General features: G+C 48.6%; 1 protein-coding gene across 1 annotated transcript in view; it reads right to left on the bottom strand.

The window, feature by feature from the left end:
• Positions 1-10,833: 10,833 nt before the first annotated feature.
• Positions 10,834-17,648, bottom strand: part of MASP1 (mannan-binding lectin serine peptidase 1 (C4/C2 activating component of Ra-reactive factor)) — a 25,767-nt gene continuing 18,952 nt past the window's right edge. The window contains exons 8-9 of the mRNA XM_008591233.1: positions 17,554-17,628; positions 10,834-13,348 (exon numbers count right to left, since the gene is read on the bottom strand). Of these exons, the coding sequence (XP_008589455.1) occupies positions 12,465-13,348; positions 17,554-17,628 (959 nt within the window). The 3' untranslated portion in view covers positions 10,834-12,464. The remainder of the gene's footprint in view (positions 13,349-17,553; positions 17,629-17,648) is intronic.

Genomic DNA, 17,648 nt, shown 5'->3' with positions numbered 1-17,648 from the left:
TCCATGAAATGAAAAGGCTGGGCTTGGTATTCTCTCAAACGCCTTCTAGCTCTGACATTCTAGAAGTTTGTGAAGTTGGCAGTTCTGGCGGCAATGTGGAAATGGGTTGAACACTGAAAGAGCAATCATTTTCTCATTTGAAAAAAGTATTCTCTCAAACGCCTTCTAGCTCTGACATTCTAGAAGTTTGTGAAGTTGGCAGTTCTGGTGGCAATGTGGAAATGGGTTGAACACTGAAAGAGCAATCATTTTCTCATTTGAAAAAAAGCCTGGATACTGAAAACAGCACTAAGCTTAAAGTCAGAAGACCTGGCCTCTGGCCCCAGATCTTCTTATAAGCTGTATCTTGGATAACTTTGCCTTGCTGGGCCTCAATTTTCTCTTCTGTAAAGTGGAGCTACAATGCCACCTTGCAAGGCTTTCATGAGTAGTAAGTTCATGAATAAAAAGTAGCTGAAACACGGTAGGCACATGGCACCCAATGAGTCAGAGCCTGCTATACCCGTGCCTTTCCTATTGGCTCACTCCCCCTAAAGACTTCTCAGATTCCATCTCAGCCACTTTTTTTTCCACTTCTTTGAGCTAAAGGAAGTGAACTATGGTATGGCACCATTGAATTTAGAATAAGAAAGAAGCCAACTGGCATGGGTTGGACTCTTATTTTATGCTGGATAGGTTTACATATATTATCTAATTTAAATATCACAGCCACCCCATGGGATATTGTCTTCAGTGTAGCGGTAAGGGGACTGAGGATTAATGAGGTTAAATAACTTCCTCCAGATCACCCAAGTAGGCAGTGGCAGCAGTGGGATTTGAACCTGTGCTGGCGGTTAAGCTATTGTCCTTCAGCTCCAGACCTACCCTTCTATGCTCTACTTTGTGATGCTGGGGATGAGACTCTGAAATGGCAGTTCTGCTTTGCTAGCTGGTTTCCTGAAAATGGAGGGCACCTTCAGGGAGAATGGAAGACTTGCTGTTACTGTTGGCATCGCCCTGGTGATCGTTTCTTACCCCAGTAGTGGCAGTTGGTTCCAGCCATTCAGCTATTTTCCTTAGCACATCGGCCTCTTCTGCAGAAGTCTAAGTTCTGGCTCTTAGGGTCCCTTTCCCAAGCTTCCGGTTCTGTGCCTCCAGCCTCTTACCCTTGTTCCCCCAGCCCTAGGGGTGGTGCTTTCTTCCAGTACATTCTTATCTCAGCTTTTCCTTTTTTCTTACCTAGTCCTCCAATAGTCTCCATTACATTTTCTCTGTTACAACAACTAGTCTGGTTTTTGTTTTCCTAACTGGACCCTTAGGCCCACATATTCTCCATGTGCTTACCGTTACCTGTGCTACCTTGGAACCAGTTCTGATGTAGCCGTTTTAGGGGAGGCAGCTGGGGAATTGTGAAGACACTGTCAGCTGACTTGATTGGCTCTAGAGCCAATCTCCAGTGCAGGAGAAGAAGCCCCTGCTGAGGCACCGGCTGCTCTGCAGAGGTGGGATCGGGGGTGGGGAGGGTACCTTCCTGCTGGGGCCCCTCGGGCAGACAGATGGGCATCACGTAGTTGTTCAGCAGCGGGCTCTCCAACAGCTCCACCAGAGCCACATCATTCTCAAACGTGCTGGGGTTATACAGGGGATGGAGGATGATTTGTTTGACCCTGAGATGCTGTTCATTTTCATCTGACCGGAGCCTCCAGTGCTTGCCTGGGCAGGAAGAAGGCACATGAGGCGTGAACACAGCAGAGGATAAGGTCACTCCCGATTGCCTTTCGGCCCCAGCCCCATCCAGCCCATGCTCCCAGCCTTAACCCTTTCACTGCCCTTCACCACCTTTCCCCAGCCGTTTCTCCATGTATTCTCATGTGTCCCCATCTCTGCCTTTCTTCACGAGCTGACTCCATTGCCTTCTGATGCTTGTTCTTATGCCTGTTGCTGCACGTTCAATTCATATGATCACCTGTCTATCTGGATCTACGTTACCTCCTCTGTGAAGCCTCTTAGAGGCTTCAGTTACAAGTCTTTCCCCTGGGAACTCCCACGGCACCCTCTCTGTTCCTCTCCCACAGAACTCACTGCTTCCTACCTGATACTAGAGGTCTCTGTGCTCATATCTTATCCCTTTGTTAGACTGCAAGCTCCTTGTGGGCAGGAACTAGGTCTTAATTACACTGTGTCCTTAGATCTTGACATAGTGTCAGTAGGTAAATATGTGTTGAACTGAACTGAGTCAGCTGATGGTCTTGATTTTATAAAGGAGAGGGAAAGCTTGAATTGTGTATGTATGATCCATTTGAAACCATGTGCTATGGGTCAAATGTGCCCCCTGAAAGTTCATGTGTTGAAAATGTCATCTCCATTGTAACCATGTTAAGAGTGTGGGAAATCCAATTATGATATTTGAAAGACTGGGCCCTTGAGAGGTGACTGGATTATGAGGATTGTGGCCTCATGAATGGATTAATACATTCATGGAGTAATGGTTATCATGGGTGTGGACTGGTGGCTTTATAAGGAGCACTTGAGAGAGCTCTTACCATCCTTGCCATGTGATACCCTATGTTGCCATGGGACCCTCTAGAGAGTTCCAACCCAGAAGGCTCCCACCGGATGCACTCCCTGGGCAGTGGACTTTCCAGCCTCCAAAACAATAAATTACCTAGTTTCAGGTATTCTGTTATAAGCAACAGAAACTGAATTATATAACACGGATTCGTAGAAGGCTGAAACTTAATCTAGATCCGCCTTCTCATTTTATCCTTGTGAAAACTAAAGCCTAGAATTCAATGACTTGTTCATGGTTGTGCCACTTGAAAATCACAGCCACAGACTTGGACTGAGGTCCCCAGACCTTCAATCCAGGTGGCCCACCCTGCCAAGTGAGCAAGTAGGTGAGCAAGAGAGCGAGCAGACATGCCTTGGAAAATGGTAGCAGTGGTACCCCATCCCTGGAACCACATCCAGCTGCAGGAATCAGCCTGCCGCCACTCACCCATGATGATCTTGAAGTCAGAAGGGCTGAGCAAGTCTGAGTTGTGTAGGGTTGGGTTCTCTGGATCGAGTGACTGGTGGAGGCAGTGAGCAGCAGTCACAATCCAGCTGGAGCCTGGAGCACAGAACACAGGTAGGCATTGACCTGCCCTGCCCTGCCCTTCCCTGCACTTCCTTGCCTTACCCTGCCCTGCCCCGTCCTTCTCTATTCTTCCCTTCCCCACCCTTCCCTGCCCTTCCCTTCCCTTCCCTGCCCTGCCCTTCCCTGCCCTGTTGTGCCTGGTCCTGCCTCCCAAGGTCTCAACCTGAGGGCCTTCAGACTACTCCAGGGCACCCCCAAGGCCCTGTGAGTGGCCTCACCTCTCTCCACTGTAATTCACAGCCCCAACTCAGATACTCACATGGTCCTAATCTGAAGATGAAGAGTTAAACCTGTGATTTCACCTGCCTATTTCAACCCAGGCCAGGGGTGAACATTTTAAGTAGAGTTTCAGGGATTCCTTCAACTCATGGCATTGATGAGCACCAGATAGTCCAAAGCAGGTCCGTGAAAACCCTGTGCCCACTGGCTGCCTCTCAGGCCTTGCTTCTCAAAGTGTGGTCCCTGGACTGGCAGCATCAGCATTGCCTGGGAGCTTCTTAGAAAGGAAGACTCTCAGGACCCACCTCAGCTCTTCTGACTCAGAATGTGTATTTTAACAAAATCCCCAAGTAGTTCCTGTGCACATTAATGTTGGAAAAGTACCCATCTAGAATGGTCAGTAGCCAGCTACACTGGCTGTACATTAGATTACCCGGAGAATTAAAAAAGAAAAAATCAGTGTATAGGCCTCAATCCAGACCATTTAAGTCATGGGCTGGGGCCCAGGCACAGATATATTTTAAACATTCCCCCAGATAATTCTGCTGCTACCAGGTTGAGAACCACTGCTCCCATCCAAACCTCTTTTGTTGACAGGGACTCTGAGGGCTGGAGGAAAGCAGGGAAGTCCAGGGTCACCCCGCAGGCTGGTGGCAGGGCAGACCCCGGGTCTTCTGATGGTCAGCCTGGTGTGTTTTTCCTGTCTCAGCGTTCTTCTTTCCCTGGATGGACAGCTTCCTGCCCCTTGTTTAATGCAGGGTCAGGCTTCCTACTTTCAGTGGAGCAGATGATAAGTCCATGAGTAGCTGAGCCCAGAAGCACACCCCGGATGAGCCAAGCAGAAAGAAGGGCTCTAATGCTTGGGGCTGGGGACAGGGGTGTCAGGTCCTAGTCGGAGCTGAGGTGTTGTTCCAGGCTCCATTCGGTCCTCTCAGGAGCAGCAATGTGCTCTGGCTTCTGGGTTCTGGATAGAGCTCCACTTAGGCCCCCCTCTGTTCCCCTGAGGCCTTTTGATCCCTGTCCACAGCTAGAGGCTGTCGGCTAGATTTTCCAGGTGAAGGAGGTGAGCTGAGGTACAGTACTAGGCTGGGCGAGCCCACCTCAGAGCAGGGCTGGGCTATTTAGATGGACCCAGGGGTGTGCAATGGCCAGCCTGGAGGCGTGGCTTCACCTGCCACTCCGCACATCCCGCCACTGGGGCCTCAGCGTGCGTGCTGAGTTAGTGCTTCCCTTTCCTGTGTCCTCAGCTCCTTTCCTGGCTCCTCTCCCCTCTCCTATCCCTCCCTCCCCAAGACTGGACACAGGAGGAGGAAAGAGATTCTAGATCAGGGAGCTGCGGGGAGCATGGCATGTGAGGGCAGAGAAGCACACATCAAGCATCTTTCAAACCTAAGTCACAGCAAATGACAGGTAATGAGCAGCAATACGTGCTGAACGTTATTGCTCTTAAACACCCAGGGTTTAAGGAAACTGACAATCCTTAAAGCCGTGGGCACCTGCTCCATCTCTTACACATGCTCTAACCCCGGCTCCCCTCCCCGTCTCTGCTCCTCACTGACTGCTCGCTTTGGCTCCTTCCTTCTCTCTCTTTCCTGATTCCTCCTCTCTTGGGTATCTCGTGCCCTCCCAGTCTCTCTTCCCCTTGGTGTACTGTTCCCTTTTATTTTTCTCTTATTCTCTCTTCAATTCCCTCCCTCTCGTCTCCTGGCTCCTCTCACTGTTCTCTGTCTCCCCTTCTTTTAGTCCCACCTCCCTTCCCCCCCCTTGCTCCGCTCCCCTGCCCTGCTCCCCACTGGACTGCCTCAGCCCCTTCTGCCTCGCTCGCCCCCTGTGACACCTTTACTCATTCCCTGCCTCTCTGGGAGTCTCCGTCGAGTGAGACCGTGGATCTTTGTGCTGGTAGCAATAGACCCATCCCTGGCAGCCTTGGCTTCTACACATCCCATTTGCCATTTCACATATTCCTGGTGCCCTGACTGCAGCCCTAGCCCAGGCCTGGTGCTTCCCCAAGGGGACCCTTGACCTGGCGTGGTCCCCCCTGACTGCAAACTGGAGGAACGGTGTACTAGCAGCTGCCCACACAGGGGTGGGCCCATCCAGGCCTTCTTCTGTGGTCAGACCAGACCCAGAACTGGGACTCTAGACTGCTACTTTCTAACCATGTCTGAACCAGAAGGGACCTTAAATCAGCCAGATCAGTCTGTGGCAGGAAGAGCCATCGGTCCCGCCTTTCACACTCTGCCGCCACTCTCACCGCATTCGCATTTGATCCATTACAAAGCTGACAGTCAGTCCCGTTTCTCAGTATTTTTGATGAATTTGCCTTTTTATTTCCCTCCTGTTTGCCCTGTTCTTATTTTGAGGCTGATGATTTTTCTCCCTGCTATCGCAATAGCCACCTCACTGAACTCCTGGCCTCCAGATTCCCCCTTCTTTTGATCCATATTGCCTCTGGAGAGAACTTTTCAGAACAAGCTTATAAACCTGCAGCAGTGTTCAGGGTAAGATCTAAATTCCTAAGCACAGCATTCAAGGCCTTTGTAACTCTACCTTCCCTGACTTCCCCAGGGTGAGTTTCCTGATTCTCCTTGATCCCACAGCCCTGGCACAGCCTGCCTTTCAGCCACAGATAAGGGCCTTGTGTTGTAATCCTTGTGTTGTGTTGAGAGTCTTACTCCAGACTAGTCCTTTCCAGTGCCTGACACTGGCCAGGATTCAGCAGGTGTTTGTTGACTGAAGGAATCAGAACAGGAACACGTGCCTCCTGGTTCCAGTTAAGGGCTCCTTCTACCACAATGGGCCCCGATACTAGTGTGGACATTGACTGAAGGAATCAGAACAGGAACACGTGCCTCCTGGTTCCAGTTAAGGGCTCCTTCTACTAGTGTGGGCCCCGATACTAGTGTGGACGCCCGATACTAGTGTGGACATGATTCTCAATGAAGAAACCTTGGTCAGTCTCAGAGAAGAGGGTCAGATCCCTTAGCTTTCACCCTATCCCCTAACCTTGGCCCCCATTCCTCCTACCTCCTCCTTACCTAGAAGGGAGCCCCCACAGAAGGGCTGCTTATTCAGGTGTGACAGCATGGCAATCCAGGGAGTGGTGCCCTTCTGGGCCGGGCGTCCACTGATGATCCGGGCCATCAGCTTCCGGGAGAACTTGGGGAGACCACACACTGCAGCCGAGGGAGGGAGGGACAGATCATACTCTGGGCTCCATCTCATCCATTGCTAGAGTCATCAGCTCATCACCCTGTTGGAACATCTATTACTTTTGATCTCCCAGCACCCATTGCCCCTTATGAACTAACACCCCAATTTTTCTCTGGGGTCCTTACTTAACCCACTCTTAGTCTATGCAGCCTGAGCTGGATTGACCTCACTTCTGGTTTTAGGGATAGGATTAAAGCCCTGTACCCCTTGGTCCCAGCAGTTGCTCCCAGCAGAGATGGAAATGTGACCCTGACCAGGTCAATGGAGGCCTGACTTGGGAATTGTCCTAAATATATTAAAAAAAGAGAAAGTCATTTTCTGCTGAGGTTGCTGAGCTATTGGCTATAGGCCCAGGTCTGCCAACAATGACTTCACGGAGAATCTGGTGAGAATGATGCTACTAAATAGAAAAAAGTGGAGCTAAAAGATGAGGGGTGAAGCAGGAGAGAGATTGTGTACTGATATTTGAGCCCTTTGACCTAGCCATACCTGAAGCATTTTTAGATGGCCTTTTCAGTTATGTGAGCCTAGAAATTCTCTCTCTCTTTTTCTCCCCATGAGCTATTTATGTTGGGTTTTGTCTCCTATAAATAAGAGTCCCGACCAGCTAAGAATCCTCATGCTTTATCTTCAGGGATCTCTTCTCCTTGGAGAGACCCTTTCTCAGGGTCCTGTGGGGTTGGAGACCCCACAACCAGTATCCACCTGCTCCATCCCATTTTCCAAGTCAGTAGATGTGATACACACACACACACACACACACACACACACACACACGCACACGCACACGCACACGCACACGTACACACACACACACACACAGAGCTAAGGTTTCAATATGATTTGTCTCCACCAAAGCTCGCGCTGAGGCTTGGTCCACAGGGAGGTGATGTTGGAAGGTGAAACCTTTAAGAAATTGGGCTTAATGAGAGGCAGGTGGGTCATGGGGGCTCTGCCTTCATGGGCAGCTTGGTACCCGTCTCATGGTAGTAATGAGTTCTCGCTCTCGGAGACTGGATTAGATCTCCCAGGAATGGATTAGTTACTGCAAGAGCAGGTCATTATAAAGTGAGGTCCTCCTGGCATTTGCCCCTTTGTACGTGTCTGCTTCCCCTTTGACCTTCCACCTTGTTATGACAAAGCCAGGTGACCCTCACCAGAAGCCGAGCAGATGCCAGTGCCATGATTCTTGTACTTTCCTGCCTCCAGAATGGTAAACCATGTAAACCTCTTTTCTTTATAAATTACCCAGTCTCAGGTATTCTGTTACAGCAACCTGAATGGATGAACATATACAGATTACAGCTGAATAGAGACCACCTAGTCTATCCCTCTCGACATACAGCTAAAGAAACCAAGGCCTAGAGAAGGGAATTGACTCGCCAGAAGAATTCTATGAGTTAGTAGCAAGACTCTAATTCTGGATCTCCTGACTCCCAACTCTGGGCTTTCCCTCCTCTTGCCAGTACCACTAACTCTTAACTATGAGGCTTTCCAGAGCCCTCATACCCCTAGTCCCTGGATCCAAGCACTCATCTGCCACCTTTGTAGCTGTCACCAGGCTGGAGAAAAATCACAGATAAATGCATTGCAACCTGGACTGCATCCTCAACATCTCCCTGCATCATTTGATGTGTCCTCAGCCAGCTGCCCCAAGCTAATATCCCCATTCCCAGTAGATGCTCAGAGCTCATTGGGTGGGAACTTCCAAACCATTCTCTTCCCCATCTCCTCTTCCTGTAAACCTTCCTCTCTTCAGAGTTAATTCTGTACACTGGATCACCTCACTTCTAAACTCCTGGGGACCCGGCCTTGGGGATTCTCACTTCCTCTCCAGTATTTTTCATTTCTCCTCCTATGCCTCCAAAACATGGTCAAGCCACTCATCTTAAAAAATAGCTTTCATTTCCCTGCTTCCACTTCATTCCACAGTCTCTCCTTCTATAGTCAAGTTTCTGCAAAGAAGAGATGCATCCTTTTTTTTTTTTTGGAGTTGGATTTGGAAAAAGAAAGTGCCATGCATTACATAAACTTGGAAATAAAGTGTCCATTTGAATATTTAATAGACCTACAATCATAAATAGAGATAGAGTGTCTCCAGGACCATAAATCGAACTTCAACAGTGATTTTTACATATATAGGTGGACCCTATTTAAAATTTTTTATTTGATGTATTTTTCATCACTAGGATGAAAAATCTCCTTTCCGCATGGCTCCCCAACCATTGAAGTTGCAGCATCCATTGTTTTAAGTAAAGGCTAGACATAGCTTTGACTTTTGAGAGCAAAGCAGAAACCAAAGTCTGGAAATACAGACTTTTATTTGATGAGTAAGGCTTTGTGGTAAGAATAAAAGATTTGTAAGTTTCAAGGAATGGAAACCTGGAGAATTGAGCATATAATTTTTACTGTCAGTCACAGGAAAGGAGGATGAAAGGGCAGTTTCCTGCCTCTCAGGAAAGAGTTAAAAGCCCTTCTTGGGCAGAATGAGAAGGCTGGAGCAAGAGAGAGGAGGGAGAGAGGGGTGTTAGGGACTTTGAACACAAGCACAGAGCCTGCTTCCCAGATAGTCCCTCAGAGATGGTGATGAAGACTTGGTCCCTGTACTGGGGAACTCCTGTCCTGGACGCATTCACTGGACTCACAAGTGGCATTGGACATGGTTGACTACTTTATCCCTCTTGACAATTTTCCCTCCTTAGCTTCTGAGGCATTTTTCTTTTTTTCTTCTCTGTTTCTTTCTTGGGGCTTCTCTTTCCTTTATGACTTCCATGCTAGTGTTTCCCTTGTTCAGCCCTTGGCCCCCTTTTCTTTTTAGATTTCCAATAGAAGACACCCTCTATCTCCATGCCATTATACCTCCTATATGCTGACAAATTTCAAATCAGTGTCTTTAAATCTGCCTTCTCCTCTGAAATTCACTATTCTTTATTGCCTCCTTAACATGTCCAGCTGGACTGCTCACAAACTCTTCAAACACAGTGAAAGCAAGCTCTGGTCTCCACCTTCACAAGCCTTCTCCCCCTTGTTATTCCTTTTTATGACATCTGCACCAACCATATCCTTACTGCCTTTTTTTCTTCAACCCCCAGATTCAGTCAGTCACTAAGCTGCAGGTAAATCCCTAGGAGAAGTAGAGTAATGTATCTCCCCCACTCCAAGTCACAGCGCTGTTCCTCTCCATGTAACCTCATAACATCTCAGTGCCTCACTATGTCACAACATAAAGTCCAAGTACCTAGAGGAAAATCAAAATCAGAAATGTAGTAGAACACCAGACATGGTAGTTTTTGAAACCAGCAACATATAAAGTATAAAGCATAATTTAGGATTCTCTTTGTTCCCAGTAGTGTAAAAAAGCATGCTATTTTCATTATGATACAAACCAAATGTCCCATGGAGAGCCCTCACTATCAGGTTAGCTGCACCTCCATGCTTGCACTGTCTTAAGAGATGCCAAGCCTCATAGAATATACCACTGAAACAGATTTAGACTGTCCCCACCCCACGCCTGCACAGTCACAGCCCAAGATCTGCTCGGTCTGCACCGCCTCTCACCAGGACGGGACTGTTGCAGAAACTTCCCGACAGCTCTCCCTAGCTCAGCCCCTTCCCCCTCAACTTTCCATACCACGTTGCCTACCCTGAGACCTGCTGATTCAGAACTTCCTTTGGATAAAACCCAGCAGTTCTCATTTTTACGAGCACCTCAGTTGATTCTGATATATCCCAAACCTAGAGAATCACTGGTTACAGGACAGAGCAAGGCTACGACTCTTCCCCTCTGCCAGCGCCCACTGCTCCCACTCCAATTGTGGCCCACTTTCCTGCTTTGATACCTTTGTCCATTCTGCTCCTTCCCTCCCATCTCCCAGTGCATCCTTTGAAGGCTCTGCAGTGTTCTGATCCCCTCAAACTGTATGAAATTGCTCCCTCCTTCAAGTTCGCATAATACTTAAGTCTCTATTCCTCTTATGACGTTTATCTCCTTTTGCCTGTAGTAAGACCTATATGCACAGAGTTTGTCTTGCATGCTAGTTTGAGCTCTTTGAAGTCAGGGACTTAAATGGCAGGCACTTAAATGAAGGAACGTGTAGCCTCCAAGAAGGAAACATATCAGTAACCCACTCCTTTCCTCATTACCCCTTCTTGGACGATGTCCAGGACCAAAAGTTGTACTTTTTCTGTTACAGGGAGATTTTGGCTTAATGAGGATGTCGATTTCTTTTCAAAAACAAATGAGCACACTTCAATGACAATAACCCAAATCCCCAAACTAAAGCTGTTGGTTATTCACAGAGGGTTTATTTCCACTTTAGACCCCTGACAGGAGAAACAGAGTGCAGAGGCACCTTACAAAGTAGTGAAGCGTGTGATATAAAAGATCCAAATATAGCATCTTCAACATGTGCCATTCATAGACATAGGAGTGTGCTTTGATGAGCCAGCTGGAAAAGTGGACACTTCCCAGTTGTTCTCTTGGAACCCCTATTAGGGGCTTCTCTGACACCTTTCTCTGGTGGAGATTCCCAGGAAAGAGCTCTGGGGAGGAGGACAATCAGCCTGGAAGGGTCAGGGAGATGTTGCTGGCAATCAAGGAAGTGCTGAGTGGTAGTGCTGGAAGGAATCTGAGGGAGATTTTATGCCTTCCTCTTACAGATGGGGAAACTGAGGCTCAAGAAAGAAAATGATTTGTCAAAGATTATACAGCCATTTGAGGTCAGAGACAGGATAGAACCAGGACTCTTGGCTCTCCATCTCTTGTCACTGCCTGTCACAGTGAGTCTCTGCTTCCCTTGACCTCTAACCCGTGGAAAACAGAGGAGTGGATCCCTCTGAACATCCTGCTTAGTGGATTCTCTGCCAAGCTCAGGCCTCAGGGACTCTGGGCAACCCAGTAGGATTTGGGTGACTCTTAATGTCCCGAGCCCTTTCTTCCATTTTTCTGCCCCAAAGCACAGTGGGACATAGTATGGTTCTCCTCTTTTTCCAAGTAATTGGCCAACTCACCACATTTGGGGCTGGGGTTCAGGTAGTCTTTTTAGATGATGCATTTCAAGGCTGGAAGGTCGCTTTGTGCTTTCTGGAGCAGCAGGTGTGGCTACCCCACAGGTGTGGCATCTGAGAGTGGCATATGGGCCCAGATGATGTGCTCTGAGTTGACAGTAGGAATTTAAGGAGTTTGGGGAGTTTCCCACTGCTGCTCTCTTCCACCCAGTCACCACAAACCTTCCTAGCGTTCTCTTTGTCCTTTGAAATTCCTTTAACAGGGAACATAAGAGATACGGCTTGGACTGCAAGAAGCTTTAGGGAAAGAAACCCCAGGGATGAAGGTGCTCCAAGGCATTACACTAGGAGGGGTGTCTAGGCTATGATCCCTTTCCCCCCAAACCTGAATAGTTTTATCCTAGAGGAGGGAATAGACTTGGTCTAGGCATAGAGGGAAGAGCTGCGAAAATATATAGATGCAGAGTTTAGTTCAACCTAAGGAACCATTTTGCAATAATCAGGTCCAAGCTCAGTTACACCAGTAGTGGACTGATGGGCTTGATAAGAGATTAGGAGTGAATAAAGGCCACTGGGGTAATGCACAGCCTGGAGAGGAGTGTTGGGGTTGGCCTGGAGGCACTCTGGTCCAGTTCTCTCACCATATTGCTGGGGAAAGTGAGGCCCAGAGAGGAGAAAGGACTTGGCCAAGGTCACAGACCAGGTCTCTTGCCTGGAGCCTTTTCTCTGTGCCACACAGCTGCCTCTCAGGGTCCCGGGGGCTGTCTGGGGAGGATGCACCCTGCTAGGTCAATGTGTTCCATCCCATGTGGTCTGGTAAGTAACATGGAGTGTGCTGTCAGAAGTGTGTGGAGTAGCCTCACTCAGGCTGGGGTGGGGTAGGCAGGCTCTGGAGAAATCTTTCAGCTCACCGCTCCACCTGTAGCTCCCCCAGACCTTGTGGGGAGCCCATCTGCTCCCACACCCAGTCCACGTAGTTGGAGACCTTCGTGTAGACTCCATAGACCTGCTTGCTGCCACATTCTTCAGGGCCCCCCCAGGACACCAGGCCTTGGGCCACCCAGTGCTGGCTCAAGTCATCAAGGATGACAAAGGCCCCACCGCTATCTCCAAGGCACGTGTCCTTGCCGCCCTCATAGTAGCCAGCACAGAACATATTCTCTGTGACGCTATAGTTGCCTGAGCGGGACTCATAGCTGGTTTTGCACTCGGCATGTGGCACCACAGGTAGCTTGACGTACTGCAGGACATCTGACAAGGTCCGTGTGCCGCTGCTGATGATCTCATCCACCGTCACATTGGGGTTAGATATGCCCCAGCCGGCCACTAGACCCAGCATGTGGGGGGCCGGGCCTTCGGTCTCGGGCCTTGGCAGGCAGATGGGAATGACATGGGGTCCCAGCGGCACGGGCTCCTGCAGCTTCACCAAGGCTATGTCATGGTTATAGTTCTGGATATTGAAGTCTGGGTGGAGAACCACACGGGCAGCTGAGCTGTTGACAGCCCCCGATTTGTCCCGGACATCGTGCAGGCCCAGATAGACAGTGACATGCTCCTTGAAGACCGGTATCACCGTGTTGTCCCTGCGCTGGGAGCGCAGCACATGAGCTGCTGTGAGGATCCAGGACTCAGAGAGCAGGGCCCCACTCCCAAACCACTTGTCGTTTGGCACCCTCGAGGTATCCTCCACCACTATTAGGGCCTGCCACGGGAAGAGTCCAGGCTCAGCATTCCGGCCCCCGATGATCCGCTTGACCAGGTTTGGCAGGGAGCGGGAGGGCTGACCACACACTGTAAGCAGAAGGAGGGAGCAGGGACAAGAGACAGATACTGGTCAGAGCAGTCATATGAAAAAAGCCACTAAGAGAAATTCACATCTCACCCCCTGTAGATTACGCCACCATGGGACCCTGGCCTGCCTTGGTCATGCTTGCTGGGGGGTGCTCTGCCCAGGGCCATTTTGGGTGTAAGTCTCTCTGGGCTGGCCCATCTCCAGTCTGGGCTTTCTGAGCTGGGTCCATCTCTGGGCCTTCTCCATCCTGGACCACCTCTGGCTAAGACCCCTTTTGGCCTGGACCATGTTTAGCCAGACCTATCCCTAACAGTGGTCGCTTCTCCCCTTTCTTCTCTAGAAAGGGATCTTATGTCCCAGACGTGGTCCATGCTGTGGACAGTTAGAAAACTTCTGAAAACCATAGATCACAGTCATAGAGAGATGGAAGGAACCTAAAAGCCCATCTAGCAGATCACAGCAAACCCTGGACTGGGAACCAAGACATCTGGGGCCTTAACCTGGCTTTTCTCTTCTATTTCCCATATGACTCTGAGTCAGTAAATTTCTCTCTCTGGATTTCAATTTTTGATCTGCCAAATGAAGCAGTTGGTCAAAATAATCTTCAAGGATCCTTCAAATTTCAAATGCCTTTGATTTTTATTTCATTTGCCCCAGCCACCCCAATTTTATAGGTGACTAGCCCAAGGTGACATAGCTATCAAGCCGAGTAGCAGGGGCTAAACTAGATTCTAAGACTGATATCTTTACCTGTATCTCATCCTGCCTTGTTACGTAAGACCACAATCACAAGCCCTAAAACCTTTTCTTCTCTGGCCTAAAGGATTCATGCTGGAAACTGATGCCCATGCATAGGCCTAGGGCATCTAGGGTTGGGGAAAGGTGGCGTAATCTACAAGCAATGATGCATGGGCCCTGCTCTGGGTCACCCATCATTGCACCCAGGAGCCCTGTAGTACCTTCAGGGGAAGGAGAAAGGTCTGAGCAAACTTCTTTTCACTGAGCTGCACCCTGAGCATGCACATGCACCACCAGTTTTCTGTGGCCAAATGCCTCTGGCTCTTGAGCAGAGGGTCTTCAGGACCAGCTCCCGCTGGTTAAGAACGAGCTCACATGGGCTCTTCCCAGGCAGGGTGCTTGGGCCAGGAGGTAAGCCTGGTGTGAGTGTGGACCTCCTCCTGGTTGCAAATGGCCAGGCTATACTCCTCGGCCCCAAACACTTTCAACAATCCTTTAGAGACCAAGGAGCATTTGAGTTTTCTTGGCAGCTTTGGGAGGGCAGTCTTTCGGCAACCTAATGCTTTTCAGATGTTCTTCATGATGCCAAATGCTTCTTGCATGATCCTGGGGCACCCTGTCATTCACCCCAGGCCAGATGTGAACTGGCCTTTGTAATTCTCTGTGGCCTGGCCTTTCCAAGTTGGGGCCAGCCTCTTGATTATAAGCAGCAGCCCATAAGGCAGCATCTCAAGGCAGGTCTGTGACCAGCCCTGCATAACTCCTCATTTAGTGCTGCAGGGCCCTCATCTGGTGAGGGACATGTCTGGGGCTCAGTCCATGGTCACAACAAAGCCAGCACTGAATGATACCTTTCTCTAACCAAGGAGCCAGTGGCACACTCCAGATCAGGGAAGGTCAGAGCTGGAGGAACCTTGGAGAATGGTTAATTTACAGATGGAAAAGCAGTGGTTCAGAGAAGGCAAGTGACTTACTCAAAATTGTTATTGGCAGAGACAGAAGTGGAACCCTTTTCTCCTGACTCTAGCTTCTTTTTTCACTAAAATCTGTTTTTCTTCTTGATGTGCTCTTGTCCTTTCAAGAGGTTGAATGATGCAACAAGCCTTTGGGAGAGCTCATGGAAGTGGGGTCATTCTTATGGGATGCTGCTATTCATTCCCCACCCAGTTTTTCCTGGGACAAAGGGATCTTCTCGAAATGTTACAGCTTTGACTGTGCTGAAGCCAGATTTGGGCTCTAGAAGACAGTGGGTACTGAGAGATTGTCCTTAAAACAAAAACGTGATACTCTAGGATGAGGATTGCATAAAACATGACCATTGTTAAAGAGTGGCTCGGCACTGCTTATGTTGACATCAGAGTCTTGGGTTCACCTTGCAGCTCTGCCCTAAGTCTCTGGGGTAGCCTTGCACAACTCACTATACCATTATGACCAGTAGTTTTCTCCTCTGTACAATAACGGGCAAATAACATTTGCTTAGCAGGCTTCCCGGAAGGGTGGACATTATTATGCTGTATGAAATGGCTTTACCGTCCTGGCTTGCATCTCAGTTCAACCTCACTGTTTTGGGAGGAGGGAATTTAGAAATCTCTGGCCTAGTTCAATGATACACCATGGTTCTGCCCAACATCAGGTGTTAAAATAATTTTATGACTCATTATATCCAAGATGCTTTGTATAAACATAGAAGATGATGACTGTTAAGAGTCAGAGAATGTCGTGGATCTCCCAGTCCTGCTCCCTCACTTCTGAGGTGTGGAATCCCAGCCCCAGAGAGGTATGATTACTTACCAAAGATCACAGTTAGAAAGCAGCAGCACCAGGACTGGACCCAGACCCTGACCCCCAGCCCAGTTCATCTTCCCTCCCAGAGTTTGCAGCGGCTTCCCAGGATGGAATCCACCCCTAGTATTCTTTGGCTCCCATCGTCTTTTAGCAAAATGAAGATTTGAACCTCCAGTTTTCCACAGCCCCACCACTCCTCTCTCTTTTGAGGCTTGACCACCTGGAGTTCTTGGGTGTGTTCCTGGCCAAGCCTAATTGAGGTGACTGGGATCAGCAGAGTATGGGTGTGATGACTATCCCTTCTTCCATCTCACAAATTTCTTCTCAGGCATAAAGACCTCTTATGTGAAGTCTTCCTAGCTGGTCCTCACCCCTCTACTCCTGGACAACCATGCACAGTTACTTCTTCCTTCTCTGGGATCCCACAGTGCCCGTGATGGCCAAGAGCTGACTCCCACCTAATTGAGGTGACTGGGATCAGCAGAGTATGGGTGTGATGACTATCCCTTCTTCCATCTCCTCACAAATTTCTTCTCAGGCATAAAGACCTCTTATGTGAAGTCTTCCTAGCTGGTCCTCACCCCTCTACTCCGGGACAACCATGCACAGTTACTTCTTCCTTCTCTGGGATCCCACAGTGCCCGTGATGGCCAAGAACTGACTCCCGAGTGCTAACACATTCTTTACTTCTTAAGGATTAGTGGTAGACAACTCTGTAGCCTTTCCATGTTAATGTCTAATCTAATATCTAGAAACCTACTGACTGAACATTGAGAGTTACTAAAATGTACCATTAATACAATGCACTATCTCAGTTTACCCAACACTCTAATTCAGTAAAATACAAATGCTACCCAATGCTTAACCATCCCGCAGAGATTCTGCTGTTCATGCAAATATGCAGATAGAATCAGGAAGGACAGTTAATTTTCAGGTTCCTCAGTGCTGTCTTGAATGGTTATGTCATTTAATTACTGCTATTCTTGCTTTTTTTAAAAAAAAAAGTATAAATTACTGTGATGTGAATATCAAATTTAATTTCTGTGGGTTATGTTTTAACCCTACTGTGTGCATTTTGGTGCTATAATTTTCTAAGTCGATTTGAATATGTATACATTGTTATTGCAATCCATTACTTTTGATGCTAAATAAAGCAAATGGTCCCAAAGTCAATGACATTTTCTGGGACCACAAAATTCTCCTTTCATTTTAAAGTGGGGTCAGTAGGTAAACCATAGGGAAGGCAGGAGTCAGAAAGACTTGAACACATTGCTTTTTGGAAGAACTTCCTACTCTGTCCTGTAGTTGTCATTTGTCTTTCATTGTCCTCTCCTTTATAGCACAGTGAGTGCTTGAGGACAGGGTGTCCACTTCCATGATTTCCTTGGCACAACAGCGGTGCACACACAAACTGTGTTGGATGGAAAACCTGGTGGGAAGGGTGTGGCAGTGGACGGGGTGGGGGGGCTGCGGTGTTAGAGCAGGCTGAATAGAGAGGCTGATTGGTTTGAGAAGATCTGAAGCTGGCTTATCTGGCCTTTAACATCCTGAAGACATCTCTTAAAAAACAATCAACCATCATTTCCCGCCCCTCCCCCACTTTGTATTAATAGTCAGAGCACCTGGACCCCTAGGGCCTTGGATGGGAGACCTTGGGCAGAGGATCTGAAGGGTGAGGTACCTGGAAGGCAGGTAGACAGGCTTCTCCCCAGTACTTCATTCATCCAGACCCCTCGAGCAGAACAGGTATATATACCTGGGTGAGTGAAAAAAGTT

The sequence above is a fragment of the Galeopterus variegatus genome, unplaced genomic scaffold, assembly GCF_000696425.1.
Source record: "Galeopterus variegatus unplaced genomic scaffold, G_variegatus-3.0.2 Scaffold6774, whole genome shotgun sequence".
Classification (NCBI taxonomy): Eukaryota; Metazoa; Chordata; class Mammalia; order Dermoptera; family Cynocephalidae; genus Galeopterus; species Galeopterus variegatus.
The sequence above is the reverse complement of the archived record's forward strand: the minus strand, read 5'-3'. Positions and strand labels throughout refer to the sequence as shown.